Here is a 24,181-nt window from a genome sequence, read left to right as displayed (position 1 = left end):
TTACTTCACCTTTAATAACAACTAGTCATGAGCTCCCATCTTCTTCAGAACTGCTGGGTGCAACTGAGACAGCACTGAAGAGGAAAAGGGCAAGTGTCTCTTTTCAGCCCAGCAAGCTTACAAGGTGTAGTTTCAGAAGAAGGTTAAAAAAAGGCAAATAACTCTTGTCTCTGCGAGTGCCTGTCTGTGCCTCTTCTGTACTCCCCTGCACAGCACCTGGGTAAGATCCTGAGGTAGGAATAGGGAGTGAGGTGCTTAGGAAGATCCATCTGGGAGTAGAGATGTGATCCAAAGCAGCTGAAATTCTTGATGGGACACTTCAGTAAAAACCTTAATACTCATCTTTCTTCCTCCATCTTTCCCCCCCTCCCCAGCAGAAGGCTTCAATAGCAACAGAGCAAGGAAGATAAGAGTTTGGGTTGCCCCTGCCCTATGCAGTTCTGCTTTCTGGCCAACAAACTAAACAGGATCAGGTGGAGTGCGTTAGGCACAGGAAAGCAGCTGGGTGAATGGGGGAAGAGGAGCCTGGGGCAAGTCAAGCAAATAAGGAAGCAGGAGATCTATGCTGAAAGTAGGCGCATGCTCCCCTGATAAGGCTTTCCTGCCTGGGAACAAATGTGATAAGCAGGCTGGCATGCTATGCACAACTGCGGCTGGCCTGTACCTGACTGAAACAAAATGCTGCCTCTCATTAGATTGACATCTGCTCCTGCAGGGAGCTAGTTCTCCTGCAAACCTGTTGCAGTTTCCTTCAGGCAGTCAGATTTTATTTTTATACACACACACACAAATAAATACATACACGTATGCACAAAGATATTGCTTTGTCAGGTCTCATACTGACCACAGACCCCATCTAAGCCAGTTCCCTGCTCTCACTGCCCCATGGCGAGGCCAGGTTTTTGTTTCTGGGGCTGCAGGGTAAGTCCTTTTCTGTCACCCTTCCCTCTGTGCACACACAGAGGCTTTGCTCAGCCTGCGGGGCCACAGAGCAGGCAAAAGGGTGCTACAGGTGGGGACTCCATACTGGTGCTGGGAAGCTGTCTCAGTGACCCCACCAGAAGGCACATTCTGTTATTAAGAGCTTGCCCAACAGACGTCCTCTGATGCAGCATCTCTTCTCCCCCCCCACATATGTTCAATCATACAATTTGTAGCTGTTCTGTGAGCAGCAGAACTAATTCAACCTGTTCTTCTCTGGAGTGCGGCCCCATTTTTCTACTTGCCCCCCTGCCACCACCATAATAGCTGTATCCTCATGTAATATCCTCCTGCGTGGTCCTGTTAGCAACGGGAAACAATGGCTCCATTGTCTTCTCTGTATGAGTATTAAGCATCTTATTTATTGATCTTCTTTTGCTTGTAAAAGCTTGCAGTGTTTCAGATCATCATATCACTTCCCTCCCTCAAATACAGCTGAAGGGGAGATAAAAAAGCTTACTGTCCTGACAGTTCATATGAAACTTGCTTCCTTAGAAAATCTGGCTTGAAAAAAAATCTAGTTTCATCTTCCCTTCAAAAAATGTAGACAGGATTCAAGAGAGATTAAAAAGAATATATATAGCAGCAGAGAGCTGAAAGTGGCAGCAGGTGGCTGGAAAGCTGCAGGAGGAGGAGAAAGCAAGAATGTCTGGTCAGAAGCCACAGCAAGGACAAGTCTGCACAAAGCCAGTGTTGCTGGGTGTTTTAGCTGCAGCTGCTTTTGTCTTCAGAGTTGCTGCCAACTGAAAGGGATATTGCTTGACCACCTCGAACTCTATGTTTCCCGTTGCAAATCTGGAGGACAAGAGAGGTCCACCCATCTCTTTGCTGCTTGCTTTCTGTGTTTCATGTGTTACAAGATCTCTCTACCCCATCTGCTTCCAGTTTGCTATTTCAGGGTCAAGCCAAGCACCTGCACGTGGTGTTTGTGCTTCTTCCACTAGTGGTGAGCAACACAGGTTTAGTCTGCCAGGTGCACTGTTTTTCTGTCTTCTTCCTCCACCTCTCCTGCTGGAGTGTAGGTTTGAAATGTACTTCAGAAATGTTCAGAATTCAGAAATGTACTTCAGAGGCCAGCAAGAAAATGAAGAGACTTGGGCTTACATTAAATGAGGTCTCTTGAGTTTCAGTTTAGTTTAGTCTCTTAAGCTCAACACCAGCCTGAAGAGAAAAAGCTACTAGCAAATTTAAAAGGGAGAGTGTATGAGTATAGGCATGAAGGGAGATGTTTGGTAGTAAAGGTTTGGTTTCTCCGAAGAGTGAGTACCCTGAGAAATGCCTTGTAGAAAGTCTGTGAGAGATCCCAGGGCAGAAGTCCTCCCTCTCCATCCCAAGTGATGTCCCCAAGCAGTGGATTGGTGCTATCTTTCTGCAGCAGCTGTCACATTCCCCGATGAGGTCAGCTTGCAGAAATTGTGTCCTGTCAGCCTTGGCCTGGGGCAATGTTCTCATGTGCCCTTCAGGCCCAGCACAGGCAAAGGTCAGCTGGCACCTCCTTTTCCCAAGGCAGACTTGCTCATTGCAGCTTGGTTTTGCCATGTTGGAGAGTGGTCGTGCTCCTTCATCTCGGATGGGAGTGACCTGATAGATGAGAAATAAAAAACAACAGTTGTGTGGCCCCACAAGTTATAGGGCACTGTCCAGTAGCTAGACTGCTGTAGGAGTCAACGGAGGTACAAACTCAACCCAGAAGTTTGGGCTGAGATAGGGACACACAAACCCAACCAGAGGCATTTTATTTATAAATAGGCACACACAAAAACTGTGCCTCAAACACTATATATACAAAACCTGGAGCCAGGGGAGGGTCTTAATTGCAGAGAGCACATTAACGACATCTACATTATACTTTATATCCAACTGTGAGCCCGTTACTGGGTCTAAACTTGCTTCGAACCTCATGCTGAGGGCAGGCTTGGATGAGCACCGGTGTAAGGAGGGAGAGGGTGGCTTCACCCTCCCTAAGCCTGTTCCATCTGAGCCTGCCACCCTTCTGTCCCACCTATCCTCACAACCACACCACACAGCTAGTGAAGGCAGCTGGGCTGGGCACAGCATCCTTCTGGGATGCACCCTAGCACTGTGAGCAGCCCAGGCTCCTGGGATGTGGGAAATGCACAAGCTCTGGCTGGCCTCAAGTGGGGTAAATGTAGGTACTCACGCTCTTGAGAGCCCTTGGGCATCAGGCTGGATGCAGAAAATGAGGACTGGGGAAGACACCAGCCTCTGTGCCTCGGTAAGTAGATAATAATAGATTTCTGGACCAGAAACAGAAAGAACAGTACGGAAATGCTCCTCCCGCCAGTCAAATGCCACAATTTTAAATGCTGTTTAGCTGAATGAGGAAGAGATTCTGCCTAGGTTGGGAGATGGTTTGTAAATCCTTTGTTGGATTTTCCAGCTGAGGTTGATACAAGGAAACAGGAAGAGCTGTTAGCTGGGTGGCTGGGGAATAGACAACACAAAACAGTTTGAGGGAAACAAGTAATTATGCATCAAGTACTCCCAGAAGACCAGCCTGGCGGCCCTGCCACATTCAGAGAAGTCTCTGAAACACAGTAGCTCCCAGGGCTGGCAAACCCAGGGTAAAACCAGACTTGCTGGTCAACTAGAAAGCAGCCAACTATCTATTCCACTTCTCTTTTCTTTGTAAACTCCCTGAATAAGCCATTTTCCACCTTCCTCTGGCTGCTGTTAACCTAGGCTGTGGCACTTTAACAGGTTCTCTTTTCTGTCAACAAGATCTCTAACAATTTCTTTCTGAATAACTTTCAGAGCTTCTTTTTTATCATCAGTCATCTTGGATTTTTTCTGCAAGCTCAGGGATTGCAGGTCTGCTCCTCCCTGTCCTGTTCACTAATGACTTCGGCTTCACGACCTTTTCAGTTCATATTCTTATGGCAGCATATTGAGAAACAGCTCCCTAAACTTAACAGGTAGGGACAGGGAAACATGAGGCATCCCATTCCAGATGTAATAAAAGGTTTATAGCCACACTACTCATAAGAGTCCAAGAAGGAAATTATGCTCTAAATATTTTTCAGTACATGATATAAGAAGTTTTACCAATATTTCTTCACAAGAAAAAAAACCAAAAACCACAAAACAGGAAAGCAGCATAAAACCCTCTCCAGAATGGGCTAATTAGCAAATACAATAGAAATATTAGTCAAGACTCCTTGAAGGAAAGCGGGAAGGAAACCATCAAATCTTTCATGTCTCTGTGTGATGATCCAGTGCTTAATGGTAGGAAACAAGAAGCAAATAAACAGGAAAAAGAGGAAGGAGCTGGCAGGGAAAGTGCCCTCAAGAAAGAACAGATCACCCAGAGCAAGTACTCTGATAGACACCTTTAACAATGGGAGCAGGAAAATGAGTTTGAAGAGGACTCTTTCTTCTTCAAGTAAATCTTGAGTCAAATGAGGGTAAGTAGCCATCCATCAATTCTCGTGAAATGCGGCAAAAGGAAAACATTATTGCTTAGTGTAAGTTTAATGACACATTTCATCGTTTCATTTTTGTAGCTGTGCTCCTTTATTGCCCTTCAGTATTTATAAGTTAACACATGCTTTTTTCATCCTTGCCTTTTGTCCAGTTACAAAGCAAACTCTGAGTAATCTGAGACGGGAGAGGGCCTCCCAATCCAATTCTTGCTGTGCTTTGCAGCCCAATGTGTTGCTTGAAGATATTCACAGGGCGCCAGCATACATGTCCATTGAATTGCCTTCCACAGTTTAGGACTTGGTGGCATAGTGGCTTCCTCCACTGACTGGCAATAGCCAAGAAAGCAATATTATGGGGAGAGTAATCAAAATTGAAGCACGAGTTTGTACTAACACAGCTTTCGTTTCACAGGCCACTGGGTTATCTTTTTTTTTTTTTTCATTTCTGCTTCTCTTTTCTTTCTCTGAGTCTCACGGGGCTCTCGTGACCGTTCTCTCCAGCCCATTTCGCTGTGACTTCCTCTAGTCATCCAGAGGTTGTTACTGCTGCCTGTGGATGGTTCGTGGATATGCTACCCAGCAGTGATCTCTCCTGTGTTCCAACCTCATCAGCCTCAGGGCAGATGATCAGATCAGATCAGATCAGCTGGGGTGGGACCTCAGATTTCCTCTGCCATTGCCAGCCGCGGCTTATTTTACCCTCCCTCTGCAGCGATGGAAGACGCTGCCGTTCTCTAGGTAACTCACCTTTCCTGTGCAAGGGCAACGTTATGATTCTTCTCCCGTTTTCTTCCCACGCCCACGCTTACAGTATCATTTGCTATTCCTTCCACCAGAGTGATTAAAAGAACCAGTCTTTCCTCTCTGCCACAATGTCTAATATCGTTATCGAGTCATCTTGTCTCACAATTACTGCAACTTCTAACCACTTCACTCACTAATAGTTAATCCGAAGGAGGCTGCTAGAACATCCTCCTTTTTTGATCGGCTTCAAGGTTGTAAATGCTTGATTGTGATCTAAAACCTTGATCTCGTATTACAACATAAAAGGCACAGAAATGTTTGAGTGTATCGCACAAAGGAGGCGATGTCTTTGTCAAGCCATTATGCATCAGAGGGATGTTAACATCCATTAGAGGTTTTAAGTATTTACAGATCAGTAAGTTTAGATAACTTGCAATCAACAGTCTTGAAAAAAACCTAACTGGAAATCTCCCTTGCTTGTTTATTTTTAATACAACCTGGGGAACTTAAAATCCAGAAGTCTCAAACGGTGTTCATTTTGCGTTGGTATTCAAAAGGGCCAGCAGGATAGGACAGATAAGAAAGCCATAGTCCTAGGCAAAATAATGGAGAAGCTGGTACCAAGTTCAGCTGTTAAGGGCTAAACGCACACATTGTATGAGTATCACTAGTGCTAGTCAACATGGTTTTACAGTAAAGAGCATTCTTTAAAAAAAAAAGAAATCTGATTTGCTTCCTTGAGGAGCTTACAAACCAGACTGATAAAAGCAACCGTTTAGACACCACCAAAGCCCAGGGAGCTTCATGCAGGACTCCAATGGCATTCCAATTTCAAAGCCTGCCTTCTACAATATTCATAATTCCCAGGCGAAGTGAATCAATACCGTCACCAGCCAATCTCCGTGGGCAGCCACGGGGAAGGCTGGCTGTGTTGCACTATTTCTATTCAAGTGTTGCTGGTGTTGCTCCTCGGCTCTTCAGCCAACCCACTGGTGACCAGAAGAAAAAACTACGGACACCTGAAGGCAACCGGCAGACCAGCAAAGAGTCTGCGAAGACCATTTGCAAAGGCCTGTCAAAGGCCACCTGCAGAGCAGGCTCCGTGAGGCAGTGAAGTTTTGAGCTGGAAGAACTGGAAACACAAAATCTACCCACGGCAGGGTGGCGAAGGGGACTGTTTCGCAGATGACTCGGCTCGGAAAAGGCAGCGTCGGAGAGGCTCCTCAGTGCCTCGGCGAGGAGAACGAGGACAAAGCCGGCTGTCGAGTTCCCTCGGCCCGCCTTCGCCTGTCCCGTCGCGGAGTAGGAGCCCCGGGGGAGGCGGCTGGGGGCTCCCCCGGCCGCCCCGGCACCCGCCGCCCCTCACACCGCAGCCCCGGCCCGCCCGGCAGGACCAGGCGCCGCAGTTTGGACTGAGGCGCCCAACTGCCGCAACCGCCATCGCCCCTAGCAACGGGTCAGCCCGCGCCCAACGGCCGGGGGCGGTGCGAGGGGGCGGTGCGCAGCGGGGCGGGATGCTCAGCCCTACCGAGCGGGTCGGTGGTGGCGGGGGCGGCGGCGGGTGAGCCGCCGGCATGTCGTCTGGGCCGCGCTGCCCGGTGTGCGCCGAGCCCTGGGTCTCGCCGCGGCTGTTGCCCTGCCTGCACTCGTTGTGCGCGCCCTGCCTGCAGCGGCTGGGGCCGCTGGGGGAGGCGGGCAGGGCCGCCGTCCGCAGCGTCCTCTGCCCGGTGTGCGACGCCGAGGTGGCGCTGCCGCCCGGAGGCGTCGGCCAGCTCACCCCCGACTACCTGGCACCGAGCGGCGGCGGGGCGGCGGTGGGCTGCGACCTCTGCCCCGACGGGGCGGCCGCGGGGCGCTGCCTGACCTGCGGGGCCCACCTCTGCCTCTTCTGCTGCCAGGCCCACAGGTGAGGCAGCGGCGAGGCCCTCGGCTGCTGGAGGGGCAGCGGGTGTGTGGGTGGGTGCAGCAGGCAGTGACCCATGCAGAACTAACCCCAAAGTGGTAAACCTGCGCATCCTCTGGTTTGTTAAATCTCTGTCAGGTTTTTATCCTCCCCGGATGATGCTCTGTACTCAGGTGGGGACCGGCAAGCCAGCTAGCAATGGGTCGGTCAGCCCTGTTTGGGTGAGGTCATTAAGTCCAAAATCAGATCACCCTTTGCCCGTGGAGGTGTCCACTTGCGGGTTTGCGTCTGGGTTTAGCATCGCTGGGCAGGGAGGCTGGCAGCTCTCTAACAGGCATTGGGTGCAGGCAGAGTACTAGCAGGACAAGAGCCTCCTGTGTCGCACTGTCCTGCTTTGGGGAAGGCATGTCTCCCAAGGGAAAATGGGAAAGTTAAGCTGCTGGTCTGTCTCTCTCCACCTCCAGAAACATTTATTGTGTGTATGTGCAAAAGCACCCTTAGGTGAAGTGAAAGGAGGTATGTGGAAGTCCTGACACTAGCCTGCCTACTGTGGTTGCTACCTCCTGATGATCAGCCCGCGTGCTTGCCTTTTAACTGTTGTGTTCATTTATCTTGTGTGCATTTTCAGCATTTCTGTGAGGCCGGGAGCCTACAGCAGTAACACTGTTGCTCTGCAGTGTGCCTGATGTTGTGGGGTTTAGTTCTGTTGGAATACAGGAAAACTGAAGATGTGACAGCAGAAGAGAGCTGTGTACCTCAGAGAGGGTCATGTCAGTAAGGCAGGAGGAAGAGGTCACTGCAACAGAGGTAGGAGCTAAATAGGAGGCAGCTGCAGTGGCCTGTGTACAGGGCAGAGGACAGGCAGTACTGTGGAAGAAAAGTGATAGGAACTCTGAATGGCCTTCTGAAGCATGGAGGTGACAGGCAGGGTCAGAAAAACACCCAGTAATGTTGTCCCAAAAATCAGGGTTCTTTCACCCGGTGCGCAAAAGCCAATCAACACACAAAGCCGAGATATTTTTTATTTCCTATTTGCGCAAAGGTGGATGCTAGGTGGTAACTACACAAGGCTAGCACAGCCGATCGAAAATTGCAGTAGGTATTTGTACAGTTAAACATGTCAGTAACTCCTAATATCTACGCCCCCCAGCCAGTCAGTGGTTGGTTTCTTTCTTACTTCAAGGCACAGCTCCTTTTAAATTCATTATGCATGCTGGGAGAGTAAGGGGTTTATTTGAGTAGGGGGCTTTTGCTAGTAGGAGGTGTGGTTTTCATATTATAATGAGATAGTTTGACCTCAGGGCACCAGTTTTGGAAATTTTGCTGATTATGCTGAGCCAGTATGTAAACAATACTGATCCTTAAGGATGTATGTCGGTTGTTTTAAAAAACTTTTGTCCTTCCTTGAGGTCCCTCTAGAGTTAATTATCTCAGTACACTTTATCTTAAAGTAAACAATGTCAACATCACCTTAAACGGTCATCAATTCCTCCCTTTGAGGCTTATATAAGACTTTCCAGTTGTTTTTTCTATCAGTTTCCTATGATTTTCTCAGACGCTGCTTTTCTCACTACTGAGCAACACCTCCAAATGCATTGAATCATTACATAAATGCACATGAAAATCATCAATACTATAACTATTATGGCAGTTAGTTTCTTAATACACAAATTTGGATCTGGGAACCAGGAAGTTAACCATTTCTAAGTTTCTTCAAATCCAAGAGAAGTGTCTTCCGTTTGGATTTCATGTAGCATTCTTATTTGTTTCCAAATTTCTTCTGTTCTGATACACATAAACACAGCAGCTAGTATTTAAGACCATCCATACTCCTCCTTTGGAGGTTAACAGCATATCTAATGCCATCCTATTCTGCAAAGTCATCTCTGCTAGTTGGTTAATTTCTTCTTGCAAGGTAGATAGTCTCATTTCCTATCTTTTCAACAGCTGCAGAAATGTTTATTATGGCTTTCTCTATTTCACTAACTCCTAACCAGGGTAGGAACCACCTTGCAAATTAATGAAGCGCTGTTGGTCTGTCTGTTAAGGGGTTATGGCCCAGCTTGTGTCTCCATAAATAGGTTCATACCCTCCTGAATTGATTGATACACCACTCTTATATTTGGGATTATCGCTCCTAGGATACAAGTTCCTGACCACCTTTTGGGAAGAACTTTCCCAGCCCTTTTTCCGTAATTCCAGTACTGTCCCTGACCTTCAGGAACTGGCCAAGAGGAAACTTTCCCACTTACAACAGGAGCCAGCACATTAATGGTGTGGTTACGCCATGTATGATTTCCTACACAGGTACTTCCTAATTTACAGTCTGATTTGTCAGTACCCTTGGGTGGATTGAACCTTTTGTATACACGCACGATATTTCTCCTGTACATCTGGGAGACCAGTTTCTCATTCTTGTTCTTCTAATTCTTTACTATCACTGAAGGTAGTATTCCTCCACAAATTTGTCCAGCTTATATTAGCAGGTATAGGAATTCCAACTATTGGTATCCCCTTTCTTGAATGCTCCTGGAAATGCATGCAAACCCAGCAATTTGATTTAGTTGCAATTTGAACAGTTTTTTGTAGTAGTTCAAAATGCACATTCCTTTCCCATGGATTTCCTGGTTCCCCAGAAAGTATCCTAGAATTGCTGAATCTTATCCATAAGCAACAGAGGAGTGTCACCCCCACCTTAGATCCTTTTTTATTTCTTATGTTCAAAAAACCAGTATACTTATAAAGGTAAACAAAGAGAAGTAGGCCTATTACCAAGATAAAGCAAAACAAAAATATAAACCCTTGAACACAGTCTATTTTGATAGATGACTGACTGGAATTCCAGTTGCAATTCATTGAGATTTTAAATTTTTTATTTTAAAGATCCTGTTTCCTCAGAAGTCCATTTCTCTTCTTTCTCAGGTGCTTTTTTTCACCTGTGTATAATGAATCCACGAGTCTATGCCTTTCACTTTTATGGCAGTATTAGTAGTGAGTAGGACAAAATCAGGTCCTTTTCTCTTTTCTTTCAGTGGTTCATCTTTCCATGTGCAAATATATACTTCATTGCCAAGGCTGAATTTATGCACAGGTGAATCCAGAGGCAAAGGGGCTTGTAGTTTAAGCTACTTACGTAGGGATGATAAAGTTCATGATAATGACAACAAATAATCAACTAATATTCCTTCTTCCTTTTATGTCCATTTGATCCTCTTTCCCCATTATCAGATCTGCTGGATATGGTTTTCCATATAAAATTTCAAAATGGCTTACACCCTCCCTTGCTCTGGGGGTAATTCTAATTCTCATTAATGCTATTGGTAGGACATCAATCCACTTCATCTGAGTTTCCTGACAAAGTTTCACCAATTATCTTTTTAATGTTTGATTCATCCATTCTTTTTTCCGACTTGACTGAGGTCTCCAGGAAGTATGCAGGTTCCACTGTATCTGCAGGAATTTAGATATCCCCTGGACTATCTTAGTGATAGTGAGGCCCATTATCTGATGATATTCATTCTGGAACCCCAAATCTTGGGATGCTTCCTTTAAGTAGAATCTTAACTACTTCCTTAGACTTATTGGTGCGACACGGGGAAGCTTCAGGCAGCCCAGAGAATGTATCCACTAAAAACCAGGAGGTACTTAAATTGGTTACTCTTTGGTAATTCAGTAAAATCTAATTGCCAGTATTCTTCCAGAGTTTGGCCTCACTTTACTTCCCCTAGTGGAGGCTTTCTTTTGATTTTAGGACTATTCCAACAACAGTACTTACATTGTCGTACAGTTATGTCAGCTTGCTTCTGCATTTCTGGTCCTATTGCGTATCTTTTAATGCTAGCAACCAACGTGCCTGCTCCCATACGAGACCCATTATGTTTTTTCTTTTAATATTTCTCTTACCAGTGGTGTAGTGACTGTCTTTCATTCTTTCATTATCCACCAGCCTTCTGATGATTTAATACATTGTAATTGGTTGGCTAAATGATTGCCCTCTTCAGAGGATCTTGGAAGTTGCCATTGAATGTCTTTCACTGATATCAATGATTCAACTGCCAATTTTTCCTTTGTAACTCTCTTTGCTGCTTCATCAGCTTTCCGACTGCCCTTAATTATTTTGGTCTGTCCCTTTTGATGATCTTTGCAATGTATGACAGAGACTTCTATTGGCTGTAGCACAGCCTGTAATAGTTTCAAAATCTCTCTCCATATCTGATAGGGGTTCCTTGGGAGGAAAATAGTCCACACTCCTTCCAAATTGCTCCATGTGCATGTAACACCCCAAAGGCATATTTAGAGTCTGTACATATATTTACTGTTTTACGTTCAGATAATTGTAAGGCACGGGTTAATGCTATAATTTCAGCCTTTTGGGCAGAGGTATTAGACAGTAGCGCCTGAGTTTCTATTTCCTCCTGTAAAGTCACCACTGCATAATCCAGCTGTCCATTCTCTGTCTACCATAAAGCTGCTTCTATCTGTATATAATTCAAGCTCAGGTTTGGTCAAGAGGTCACCCTTGAGGTCAGGTCGACTGGCATATACTTGTTCCATAATATGTAGGCAATCATGTTCCAACGTTTTCTCATCATTTGCTGGTAACAGGGTGGCTGGATTCAAGGTTGTAGTTTCCTTGAGAACAATGTAATCTTGTTTGATTAGCACCGACTGACATTGGGCCAATCTACTCAGAGAAATCCAATGGTGCCCTTTCTGTTCAAGCACGGTGGTTACTGCATGTGGTACAAATACGGTAACAGGTTGTCCCAAAGTTAATTTCCAAGCCTCTTTTACCAACAGTACTGCTGTGGCTCCTGCCGTTAGACATGCAGGCCATCCTTTGCTCACTTCATCTAACTGTTTGGAGAAATATGCCACTGGTCTTTTCCAATCTCCTAAAGTCTGGGTCAACACTCCCAGTGCCATTTGCTTTCTTTCATGCACATATAGAGTGAAAGGCTTATTCAGGTTGGGTATGCGTAAGGCTGGGGCTTTCATCGATTCCCTTTTTACAGTGTCAAATCCCACATGACACTCTGGAGTCCATTCTAAAATTTCTCAAGGTCCCTTGATTGCCTTATAGAATGGTTTGGCAATCAAGCTGAAATTGGATATCCAGAGTCTACACCATACAGCCATTCTCAAAAATCCTTGCAGCTCCTTTTTAGTTTTAGGTGAGGCTATCCGACAGATAGTTTCGTTCCTTTCTAGTCCAAATTTTCTTGTCCCTTGCAATATTTCGAACCCCAAGTATGTTATGGTAGTCTGTACTAGTTGTGCTTTCTTCTGAGACACTTGATATCCCAATAATCCCAAGAAATCTAATACGTCTGTAGTTGAATTCTTACATTCTTTCTTAGTTTCTGCCCCAAGCAAAATATAATCTACATACTGAAGTAGAATAGTGGAAGGTTTCTTACCTTGCCATTTTCCCAACTCTTCAGCCAGCACATTAGTGAATAATGTTGGACTGTTCTTAAATCATCATGGCAACATTGTCCAGCAAAGTTGTGCTCTTCTTCTGGTAGTTGGGTTTTCCCATTCAAAAATGACTATTTTCTGACTTTTTTTTCCACCGTGATACAGAAAAAGGCATCTTTGAGATCCAATACACTAAAATATGCACAAGTCTCAGGTATCATAGACAGTAGACCAGACCCAGTACGGGTCTGGTACTACCGGATGTATATCAGTTGTGATTTTATTAACCTCTCTCAAATCCTGTACCAAACAGTACTCTTGAGTTTGAGGTTTCTTAACAGGCAAAATTGGAGTACTATATTCAGATTGACAATACTGTAACAACTCGTACTGCAAGAAAGTGTTAATTAGTGTCTCTAGACCCATTTTAGCCTCCATCATCAGGGGATATTGTTTCTTTCTTACCAGTTGGACCCCTGGTTTTAACTCAACTTTTACCAGGATTAGATTTCTTGCTTTTCTGGGCTTGTCAGAGGCCTGTACTGTTGGTATTACTGCATCTAGGATTCCTTCAGGGATGGTTGCTCCACTTCCAACTCATTCATCTGTTTTAATTAACACATATCAGTGCCTTTTATTTCTCTTGTTTTCCTCTGGTTCTTGTAGTCAAATTGATTCATCGGAGAATAGATGTAACTGAGACTTCCACGCCATTTCTTCTGGTACATGTAACTGAATAGTCTTGCCAGAGAAGGTCAGCTGAGCTCTAAGTTTACATAATAAGTCTCCTCCCAGTAGTGGAAGAGGGCATTCTGGCATATACAGAAATTCATGAGTCAGTTGCATATTCCCAGTTGTGCGTTCCATGGGTTTCATAAATGGCCTCAAGTTCTGCTTTTCAGTGGCCCCAATAACCGATACCTGTATTTTACTTAATGGTATCTTACAGCTAGTAACTACTGAGTGGGTTGTCCCACTGTCTATTGAAAAATCTGTGATTTCATTCCCCAGCTTTACTGGAACCAGGGGATGAGCTGGGGAGATCCTAATGCTCTCCCCCAGTCCCCTTCATCGCATATCAGAAGCTTCTAACATGATCAAATTGGGGTTCTGGCTCCCGTTACCTGGCTTCCTAGGGTTACCTTTGCTGGTTCATTTTCTTTGTGGGCATTCATTTTTCCAGTGTCCTTCTCCATTGCAGTAAGCACAATGACTAGGGCCTAATGGAGTCTGGTTTAAAGGGCTGATCCCTTGTCCTTGTCCCCTTCTGGTCCATCCACTCTTTCCCTGTCTCTATTTTGTCCTCTTCCCTGCTTCTATTTGAACCTTCAGTAATTGCTGCAGCCAAAAGTAAGGCCTGCAGTTTTAGTCCTTTACATTTTTCTTTAAGTGTCTATTTTCTCCTTTTCTTCTCTAGTGTTATAAACCTTATAAACTATTTCTATTAGCTGAGATATGGACAATTCCCCTGCACCATCCATCCAGTGTAACTTTTCCCTGATATCCGAGGCTGTGTCCTATAAACAACATATTATACATTTTCCTGTTGCTGTCATCGCCTGGGTCTAGGTCAGTCCATCTACAGGCAGCTTTACATAGTCACTCATAAAAGGCTGACAGATTTCCTTTGGGTCCCTGCCTAACTTCATACAACTTAGATATATTTTTAGGTTTTTAAGGTGCCCATGTTGGGCCCTATATAAAATCAACTGTTGGTATTGTTTTCACAGAATCACGCAGAATCACAGAATGGTAGGGGTTGGAAGGGACCTCTGGAGATCATCTTGTCCGAGCCCCCTGCTTGAGCAGGGACACAGGAATGTTTCCAGGCTGGTTTTGAATGTCTCCAGGGAAGGAGACTCCACAGTCTCTCTGGGCAGCCTGTTCCACTGCTCTGTCACCCTCACAGGAAAGAAGTTTTTCCTCATGTGTAGGTGGAACTTCCGGTGTTCTGGCTTATGCACATTGCCCCTTGTCGTGTCATTGGGCAACACTGAAAAGAGCCCAGTCCCATCCTTGATACCCACCCTTCAGATACTTATAAGTATTGATAAGATCCCCCCTCGGTCTTCTCTTCTCCAGGATGAACAAACCCAGGTCTTTCAGCCTTTCCTCATAAGGGAGATGCTCCAGTCCCCTGGTCATCTTGGTAGCTCCCCACTGGACTTGCTCGAGCAGTTCCCTGTCATTCTTAATCTGGGGGGCTCAGAACTGGACAGAGTACTCCAGATGTGGCCTCACTAGGGTGGAGCAGAGGGGGAGAATAACCTCTCTCGATCTACTGGCCACACTCCTTTTAATGCACCCCAGGATACTGTTGGCCTTCTTGGCCACAAGGGCACAGAGCTGGCTCAGAGTCTCCTTGCTGTCCACCAGCAGTCCCAGGTCCTTCTCAGCAGAGCTGCTTTCCAGCAGGTCAACGCCCAACCTGTCCTGGTGCATGGGGTTGTTCCTCCCCAGGTGCAGGACCCTACACTTGCTGTTGTTGAGTTTCATGTTTTAATATTTTTCTCTCAGCTCCTCTGCTAGGGTCCTAATCAGGATCTGGTTTTGGCATAGAATCATCTATGTTAGCATTTGGATTCCTTCTTTTTCCTTCCTCCTTGGCCCTTTTGAATACCATTCATCTTTCTTGTGTTGTAAAAAAAATGTTCAGCGTAGCCTGTACCTCCCCCCAGTTCAGATTATGAGTTAGCATTGTTGTTTCCAACAACTGATGCATTCCATCTACATTATCTCGATAGGATCCCACTGACAGTTTCCAATTGAGTAAGTCTGACATTGTGAATGGAACATGGGCAACTACAGTTTGTCCCTCTATTACTACAGCCTGTCTCAGAAGAGCTTGTTGTTGGCCCCTCGTCCTTCCTGAGACTGGGTTAAAACTTTTGCTACCTCCTCTGTGATTTACAGGTTTGTCAGAATTAGTATTCTCATTTCTTCCCTGGAGTCTTCCCCTACCTCTCACTAATTCATTTTGATACCTGCTTTGGAAGTAATAGATGTATGTCCTCAGCTTCTTCACCCTCCTTGACACATCTTTTGGCTTTTACGCGCTCTGTGCAACAACCTTCTTTCTTTCCCTTTTTATTAATACTTTCAGCAAGTGCAAACATTCCATCCGTATAATTTGTCAACAATTTTACTTTTTATGAGTATCATGATCATGCCTCAAAATGGAAAACAAATCAACATACACAACTTCATCCCATTTATCTGTTCTTCTACAAAACAACATTAATTGTAAAATAGTGTTATAATTTAATGATCCATTCTTTGGCCATTTTTCTCCATCAACCAATTCATACATTGGCTACCATTGAACACAATAAGCTTTTAATTTATCCTTTTTCAGGGGATCCCCTCCCAACTTTTTCCGGTTTTTCAGGATGCATCCTAAGGGAGTACAGGGGTACTTTGGTTGAGGTAGCTGTCCCCGTGTTATTTCCTAGGAATAACCTTTCAATCCACAGCTTCATATAGCCCTGATTTGCTCAGCTCTGACCCCCTTGTTGGAAAAGTTAAAGGACCTTTTCCTTTATCATTTATCTACATGAATTTCATTCCGACCCCTGGTGTCAGAGAAGTCTGCTGAACTCCTGCTATGGGCCTCCTCCAGTGCATCTTTTGCAGAGCAATTTCCCCAAACAGCTGCTCACCTCAGTAATCCCTGTCCCTCCCTGAGAATATCTCATGTGGGCTTTGAACCCTTGAGTTGCTTGGCGTCCATCAGTAGAGAAAAGCCAGTGGATTCTCTGAGCAAAAGGTTGGTGTGCACTGGAGTCCCTCCCAGTCCCATCTCCCATTCGGAACAGCAGGCAGTCCAGGCAAGTCTTATACTAGCAGTCCTATCTGGGTTGCCAGAAATTGTTGTCCGAAAAATCAGGGTTCTTTCACGCGGTGTGATCACATCTGATCAAATCAGCTCAGCCTATTCCCTCCCTGTTTGCTCCTCCTTTCCTCCTATTTAGCAAATTATTTCCCCAGAAAGAACTGAGGCATATTCCTTGCTGCCCTGCCCCCCTGCAGTTACTGGTGCCTGTGGTAAAATGGTTTAGACTCTCAGTTACCTTTCACCTTGGGGCTGTAATTTTGAGCATACCATTCTGATTGGCTAATGCCTCATACCCCATACAAGCTGCTGAAGGGTGATAAACTGAGATCTCGAATAGCAGCCTGCGGCACTGACAGAAATAACTGCAGAAGGTGTAAAGCAGAAGAAAATTTTTCCTGATGGCCTGCTTCCTACCTGATTTACTGATATAAATTTTTCACCCCACTAGCATCTGATGACTTGCACCTGATTTAGTTGATGGCAGATCAGAACAAGGGCCAAGGAAAACCATTTTGAAATTATTTCCTGGTGTGTAGGGAAGATTTCTAAGGATCTGAGTGCCACTGTTGTGTTCCTTGCAATAAGTGAGAGAGGTCTTAGGTTGAAGTCAGGGAAGTGTGAATTTAAAGGGCATTATGCAAATGATGCTAGAAGGCTTTGAATATGTGCTGGACCCAAGGGAGATTAGTGGGAAGTGAAAGGAGTAGTGTAAGGGCTGTGCCCTGCTCTGTGATGAGGTTGCTTTGTGTTGCCAGAGCAACTCTACAGAGCTTGGTCCTTGGACTATTTCTTTGCTTATAGCTTGGAGCTCCCATTGCAGCTGCCAAAAGTCATTAGCGCAGGAGACAAGGAAGGAGAGAAGGTTTTTACATCCTTCTCAATAACTAGCTCCCAGTGTCCAAAATAGCATAAAATGGAAGTATTCTAGTGCTGCCCTGTGACATGGTGGACGTCTGGGTCCTAACAGGTTCTTTGTGTGCCATTCTTCATCTTGTCTGAGCAGGACCTAACCTGGTGGCCAGAGGAAATGGAGTTTGACTTTTAGAATATTAAATGTTTTACTGAAGACCGTCTTCTGGCAGTGGCCTGAACTAGATTTTACCCTAACGGTTATTAAAGCTCATTTGCCTCAGCAAATTTAAAGATGGTGAAAATCATTGGGCTGATAGCTGAGGAGCCTGGCACCTCCTGTTCCTCTCCAGAAGTGACTGTTGGTGAGCAGTTCTGTTTTGAGACACCTCCTGCCAGCTCTCACTTTGCAGGGCTCACTGCCCTCCTGCTGCCTTTGTCACAGCGGGCTCTGGAGGTGATTGCAGCTATGCCACTTCTGTCAGGCTCCATGAAGGGGCTACTGGTAGTAGGAGCCTGGCAGCCCACTCTCCAGTCTGTGTGTGGCCATGATGGGGCACAAAATTCTTGTGTCTGAAAATAGTGCTGACAGCATGTGGGGAGCCTGAGAGCAGCCTCTAATGAGCTGTTTGCAGATTCTGTCCTCTTTTGTGTGGACCCTTGTCCTCACGAGACCACAAGTCCCTTCGTGCAGAGTGAATTTCAGTGGAGTCAGGAGGGCACGGCGCGCACTGACTTGCAGTCTGTACAGACTGGCATTCACAAGGGGTCTCGGACTTTTACATTTCATATCCAAAGTATGTGAAGTGTCGTGTGGTTGCTCCCTTCTAGGAGACAGAAGAAGACAGCCTCTCATGCTGTGACAGAGCTGGAGAACACCAAGGACTGCAGCCGGGCTGGGAAGCCTCTCTTCTGCCCTTCCCATCCCACAGAAGAGCTAAGGCTGTTCTGCGAGCAGTGTGACCAGCCCGTGTGCCGGGACTGTGTTGTAGACAGGCACCGGCAGCACCCCTATGACTTCACTGGCAATGTAATCCACAGGCATGGGGACGCCCTGCGGGAGCTGCTGAAAAGCACCCAACAACATATGGGTACCCTAGAGGATGTGCTGGGCCAGATTGATGACATGGGCAGTGCCGTCCACAGTCGCGCAGAGGCTGTGGCCACAGAGATCCGTCTGTTTGCTAGTGGGTATGTGAAAGCAATTGAAGAGCATCGGGACAGGCTGCTGAAGCAGCTGGAGGACTTGAAGGTGCAGAAGGAAAACCTGCTGCACTTGCAGAAGGCCCAGCTGCAGCAACTGCTGCTGGACATGAGGACAGGCGTGGAGTTCACAGAGCGCTTGCTGACAAGCGGCTCAGATCTGGAGATCCTCATCACCAAAGGGGTGGTGGCGAGCCGGCTGGCAAAGCTGAACAGCGTTGCTTACAACACTCACCCCAGTGTGGATGACAGGATCCACTTCTCTCCCCAGGAGAGGGCAGGGCAGTGTTGTGGATATGAAGTTTTTGGGGCCATTCTCAACAAAGTGGTTGATCCAGCCAGATGCACCCTGCATGGAGAAGGTAATGGGGTGCTGTACAACAGCTGAACGAGAATGCGCTGCTCCCTGAAGTCACCTCTCCGTTCTCTGTACCCATATGTTGTGCAGCTTAGGGCAGTGTTGGCTCCCTGCTGTCTGGGCACTGACTAGGGGCAGAAGGGTACAGCAGGATAGAGCCCTGCCAGAGGTTAAATTGCTTGCCGAGGTCCTACGGGAGCCCTGCTGGGCAGGGAGACAGAGAGCTATCCCCAGCCAAATGTGACAGCGTACTGGAGCTGCGCTCCACAACATCACTGACCTCAGCACAGGGTGGAGTGTGAGGAGAGCAACCTCTAGGCCAAAGACCACAGCTTACTCAGGGGATGGCGCCTGCAGTGGCAGGATGTGATGCTCGCCTTGTGGCCCCAGCTGTTCTGCAGCATGTGCCCCGACAGATCCCCTCTGTGGCTAAGTTCCCCTTGCAGCTTCTGCTGAGATTGTGGTGGGAATAACTGGCATAGATGGTTTCATGGATGTTTGCATATTAAGGACTTGGAAAAGGGCTGGCAAAGATAACATTCAGCCCAGCCCACAGAGCGCAGCCACCTCTGGACAGTAATGGCCTGTGCAGGGCAGATGAGACAGACCCATGGCTCATTCCATCCTTTCCATGCCAAACACTAAGTGCTGAAGTCTCTGGGGCTCCACACTGCACAGTGTGCTGTTCCTCTTCCCTCCTGTTTGCATGGTGCACCTTGAGGCCTTCTGGGAGGATGCCAGCTGGGCTCAGAGGTGCAGGTGGGAAGATCACCCTGGTCCATACAGACCTCCAGGCTAAGCCTGCCCAACATCTCCCAGTGCCTATGGCTGTCCACTCTCTCTTGGTTCCCAGGGATATCTTTACCTTTCCCTGTGGGTGGAAGGAGCTGTACACCCCCACCTGAGCAGCAGAGCCTTGACTGTTCTCTGATGGGACTGCAACACTGCAAAATAGGTGGGAGGTGACAATCATGGCTCGCATGAATCCTTTCTGCTCCTATTTCTCTGCCTTACAGATTTCCACAGGGCCCGTCAGAACCAGCTGACTGGCTTTACCCTGCTCTGCAATGACACCACAGGGGAGCGGATGGGGCAAGGAGGAGAGGCCGTGCGGGTCACCATCACCCACAAAGACAAGAGGGACTGGTGGGTATTTCACCTGAGAACTCCCCCGTCACTAGGTTTGTCTTTCTGCCTCCCTTACCCCGGCTCCCTCCTTTTTTGAGCAAGTGAGAGGACATGCTTCAGCACGTGAGTCAGAATCTGTAGGGGAAAAGGCACTGCTGTTCTTCCCACCAGTATAGCAGTGCTTCCTGCTGGTTGTATTTGGCTGTGTGGAGCTTGACAGTGTTGGCTCAGATTTGTGTTGACTTTTTGAGTGATTTGGGACTTCTTAAAGGATTCAACTCTCAGTGGGTGTTACACAGCTGTTGCTCCTTCCCACCCCTACCAGTAGACACCCAGAGCTCCTGCTTTTGCTAACACCTAATGAGCATCAACCGTAGCAACCCAGAATGACCATCCCAAGTCAGACAGACAGTCCACCAATCCTGGGAGCCTCTGACAGTGCCTAGTTCATGTTCCAGAGAAAGAATCTGTGTTGGGACTTCATTGTGCTTTCTCATGTAGTTTCAAAGTTGAGCACCTTAACATGTTTGGAGGTTTTCTAGCAAAAGCCGGGAAAGCCACGCGTAAGCTCCTAAGTGTTTCCATAATGAAAATGACCAGACAGAAAAAAATATTTTGTAACTGTTTCCTGGGCACACTCCTTACTATAAAGCAGCCAGGCACAAATGCAGAACTAACCCCAGGGGTCATTTCTTAAGAAAAACATGTATTCTGTTTTATAGTACATACAATGTAGCTGAGCAAGATGCTGGTGTAACTTGTTCCAGGATACACTGTTGGTGGGATGATGACCTGATGAAAAAAGGGACAGGATGCTAAAACTCCTTGGTATGGGGAAGTGTTGACACGGCATACAGAAACAGTGCTGGCTGCACAGACGCTTATCAGTAAAGCATCATTGTTCAAGAATGTTGTCCCAAGGTACCTTCCTTCCATAGGTTCACATACGATGTAGGAAGGTGTGCACATGAGGGTTATGTGGATTTTGCTTGGTGGGATAGAGGTCGCTGTGGCCACATTAACTCAGTTTCTTGTTCTTGTGCATATGCAGTTGCTACATCTGTTGCTGAAAGCTGTCTGACTTTGGGTTGAGGCACAGCAGCTACAGAAGAGCATGAAGTATCACCACGCAGTCCATGACAGGAAATTATGTAGGCAGCTGTAGTGATGTGAAGTGGTAGGGGGTGAGGAATACAGCCTGCAAATCTGGAATATTATAAACTTTCACGTTGTGGGGCACAAGAGACTAATTAGTGGGCTTAGGAAGAACACTTTCCTCTTTGCAGAGCTGCCTGATAATTGTCTGTGTAAAGCTCTTCCATCTTTCTGTGAGGCAAGCAATCAGTCCCTCAGTAACTAGCTGATGCTTTCTCCCTGGCACTCTATCCACCAGGGTTCCTTGTGAAACCCAGTGAGCTTCACTTTGGAAGGGGAGAGTTTACCAGCAGGGACCTAGAACTCCTCAGAGCACTGAAGAGGAGAGTTGGGGTCAATGCATTTGGGATGGTGATTGAAGTGATTCAAACCTGCCCTGTTTATGTCCTGTCTTATTCATGGGCTCTTCTAGAGGTCTCTGAAGCTGTGAATTTACCCCATTTCTGAAGGCTCTTATCTGATGGGATAATCTGACCTGCAAGTGTGTTGTCTGCTGTCTTCTGCTCTTTCAGCGCTCAGGGTTGCTACAAATCCTTGCAGTGCAGCTAGCTTTGTGTGACTTCCTTTGTATGGCTATTGCAGCTCCCGTTAGCAGATGTGTGTGAAAGCTACTCAGTGTTTGAGCATTGCTTGTGCATCCTGTTAAGCTCACTTGTTTGCAGCTGCTGAACAAGGTTGAGGATAAGGAACCAACCACAAATCTAGGCCAAACAGTGATTCACATGTAGAGCAGTTTTCTGCCAGTCACTGATCTCTTGGACTTCTCTCTGTTTGTAGTGCAGTCAAGCCAACAGTGTGTGATAACGGTGATGGGACCTACCATATTTCCTACAGCCCTGAGGAGCCAGGCTTGTATGCTGTCTGCGTCTGTGTGAAAGGGCAGCATGTACAGGTAGCATTTCTTTTTCCTCTTGCACTGCTGCTTTTTCACCTGATTTTCTTTCTTAAGTATTTGCTTTAAATCTTTCTAATGATTACCTCTACCACTTAGCAGTTTCAGACTGGGCTTAGTGATCTGTGACTGACAGGATCACCCAGTTGGTTTTTGAAAACGCAGCCACAACATCTGATAGCATCCACTGCAGCAACCTCTCTGCTTGCTTGTCTTCTGCAGGGCTCTCCATTCACTCTGATGGTGAAAAACAAATTCCGTGAGCATCAAGGCATGTTTCACTGCTGCACGTTCTGCTCAAGCGGAGGGCAGAAAGCTGCTCGCTGTGCCTGTGGGGGGACCATGCCAGGTGAGTGCTCAGCTTATCCCATGCTGCTGGATTCAGGAAGGTTTGTTGCATTGCTCCTCCCTAGTGTAGATAGCTATGACTAGATACTCCAGCCCAGCTCCTGCCTTGCACATGCACCAAGCCTGCAATAACTTGTGTGTATGTATCTTCTGGTAGGATGGGACTGCAGCAGTGAAAAATGCAGCAGGACATGCTAAGGGTCTTTGAAGCACACCCCATAGGCAGAGACCTGAGCCAACTCTGCAGGAGATGGGGCAGGGCAGCTCTGTCATTCAGCCCTTCTCAGTGAGGCTAAGCAGCACTGCGCCTATGCTGTTCCTGTTCCAGTGCTGGCAGGTTGGGAGCTTCTGGGCCGTGTCACACGGTGCCCAGTGATGTCCTATGGAGAAGCCTCACTCCTCATTTAGGATGAGAGTTCAACTCTCTTATTTGTTTAATCCCAACGAGCGCAGCTTCCCTGTCCTTGACCCGCCTGCATCACTGTGTGTTTTGTGTGTTTTAGTATAGAACGAGCATCTTCCTTTTTTCTGTGCTTGATCTGTATCTAGCTCTGGCCATAGCCACCAGTGGCTGGCACAGGGTTCTGCATGCCTGTGTCTTGCATTACTCAACAGGCAAGGGGACAGAGATCTTCAGCTTTCCCCAGCGACTGGAATGGGGAGGTCCCCTTTAGTTGTTCTTTCTATATGGAGCCCTGGCAATTTTGGCCTCGAATAATTTGTGTTCTCATCAGAATGTGCTTCCTCATCTTAGAAAAGTCCTGGGGCTGAAGTACTTTCTGAAAGCCTCTGACATACTGCGATTTTCTGGCCCACTTTTGGTTCAGCTGATGGTGCCTCTTCTCTTGCAGGTGGGTACCAAGGCTGTGGCCATGGACACAAAGGTCACCCTGGCTGCCCCCACTGGTCGTGCTGTGGACAAGTGAAGGAGAGCTCAGAGTGTTTGGGTGGGCCACCCAGTGACACCTTGCAGAGGAGTTTGCTCAGGACAGTGGTGCTCTGAGCAGCCAGGTAAGCCCCGGCAAGCCCAGGGCACTGCTGCTGGCTGCTGTGTGTGCACCAACCACAAGGATCTCCATGATCACTGCATAGCCTTGCTGCCAGAAAACAACATTGTGACGGGTGTGAACTGAGAGAGAGGAATGAGGGACAATAAAATTGTGCCTTATATTCCACCCGGGACTGTGTATGCAAAGTTGTTTTGTGCCTGAACAGGAGCAAACATTGGGCATTTTACTGGTGCCTACACTTTCAAGGACTCGAGGCCTGTGGGGTCAGGCTCTAAGGGGAAACTCAGTCTGAGCAGTTACCTCACAGGAGGGTCAAGATGTGTCTCATTCTGCAGGATTGACAATCACTGCTGTCCTTCTTGAAGAGGACAAAGCTGCTTGTTGGGGCACATTCCAAAAGGTTTGTGTTCATGCCTTGGAAAGGCTTGGCAGCCCAAATATGGATTCTGCCTCTGCATCAAGATATGCGGCTGGATTTTGGCCTTGAATGTGCGCATACAGCACAGTCACACTCCTGGGAGCTGCTGTTGCATTTGCCACTCTTATATTTTCTCCATGTGAGCTGTAGTCTCATTGCACCCTCCTGGCAAAGTAAGAGCAAGATGAGTTAATAATATATCTGAAGGAGATCCAAGGAAAACCCATGGCACTGACAGGAACAGGAATTAGAATGTCATTCACCCAGTCTGTATGTTCTCCATGGAGATGATGTGGGATGTAGCACTGCTGGGGGTGATACAAGAGCCAGGAGAGCACCCAGCTCACCAAGGGAAGATTTGGAAACAGTCTCAGCATGAGTAGGAGCCATAGGTGCAGGTTTGCATGTGTCCTGAACTGGAGCAACTAGGGAAGAGCAGCAGAAGGAGGTGGAGTACAGCAAAACTGGATTTGGCTTGTGCAGTCTTGGCAAG

At 46.8% G+C, this 24,181-nt stretch overlaps 1 protein-coding gene across 1 annotated transcript; it reads left to right on the top strand.

Moving 5' to 3' along the window:
- Window positions 1-6,660: 6,660 nt before the first annotated feature.
- TRIM45 (tripartite motif containing 45) lies at window positions 6,661-23,440 on the top strand. Its single transcript, XM_075107446.1, has 6 exons — window positions 6,661-7,074; window positions 18,008-18,741; window positions 19,754-19,883; window positions 21,798-21,912; window positions 22,135-22,261; window positions 23,112-23,440. The coding sequence occupies exons 1-6, from the start codon at window positions 6,743-6,745 to the stop codon at window positions 23,261-23,263; spliced, it is 1,590 nt and encodes a 529-aa protein (XP_074963547.1). The 5' UTR covers window positions 6,661-6,742; the 3' UTR covers window positions 23,264-23,440.
- Window positions 23,441-24,181: the final 741 nt, after the last annotated feature.

The sequence above is a fragment of the Phalacrocorax aristotelis genome, chromosome 1 (assembly GCF_949628215.1).
Source record: "Phalacrocorax aristotelis chromosome 1, bGulAri2.1, whole genome shotgun sequence".
In the NCBI taxonomy this organism is placed as follows: Eukaryota; Metazoa; Chordata; class Aves; order Suliformes; family Phalacrocoracidae; genus Phalacrocorax; species Phalacrocorax aristotelis.
Note: the sequence above shows the minus strand (reverse complement) of the source record. Positions and strands in the feature narration are given on the sequence as shown.

What these genes read in the sequence shown, in the direction of transcription:
- TRIM45 (XM_075107446.1), top strand. Translation starts at nt 6,743, where the DNA reads ATGTCGTCTGGGCCGCGCTGCCCGGTGTGCGCCGAGCCCTGGGTCTCG. An exon ending in TTCTGCTGCCAGGCCCACAG is followed by an intron (nt 7,075 to 18,007) that starts GTGAGGCAGCGG and finishes GCTCCCTTCTAG; the next exon opens with GAGACAGAAGAAGACAGCCT. An exon ending in CTGTGGGGGGACCATGCCAG is followed by an intron (nt 22,262 to 23,111) that starts GTGAGTGCTCAG and finishes CTTCTCTTGCAG; the next exon opens with GTGGGTACCAAGGCTGTGGC.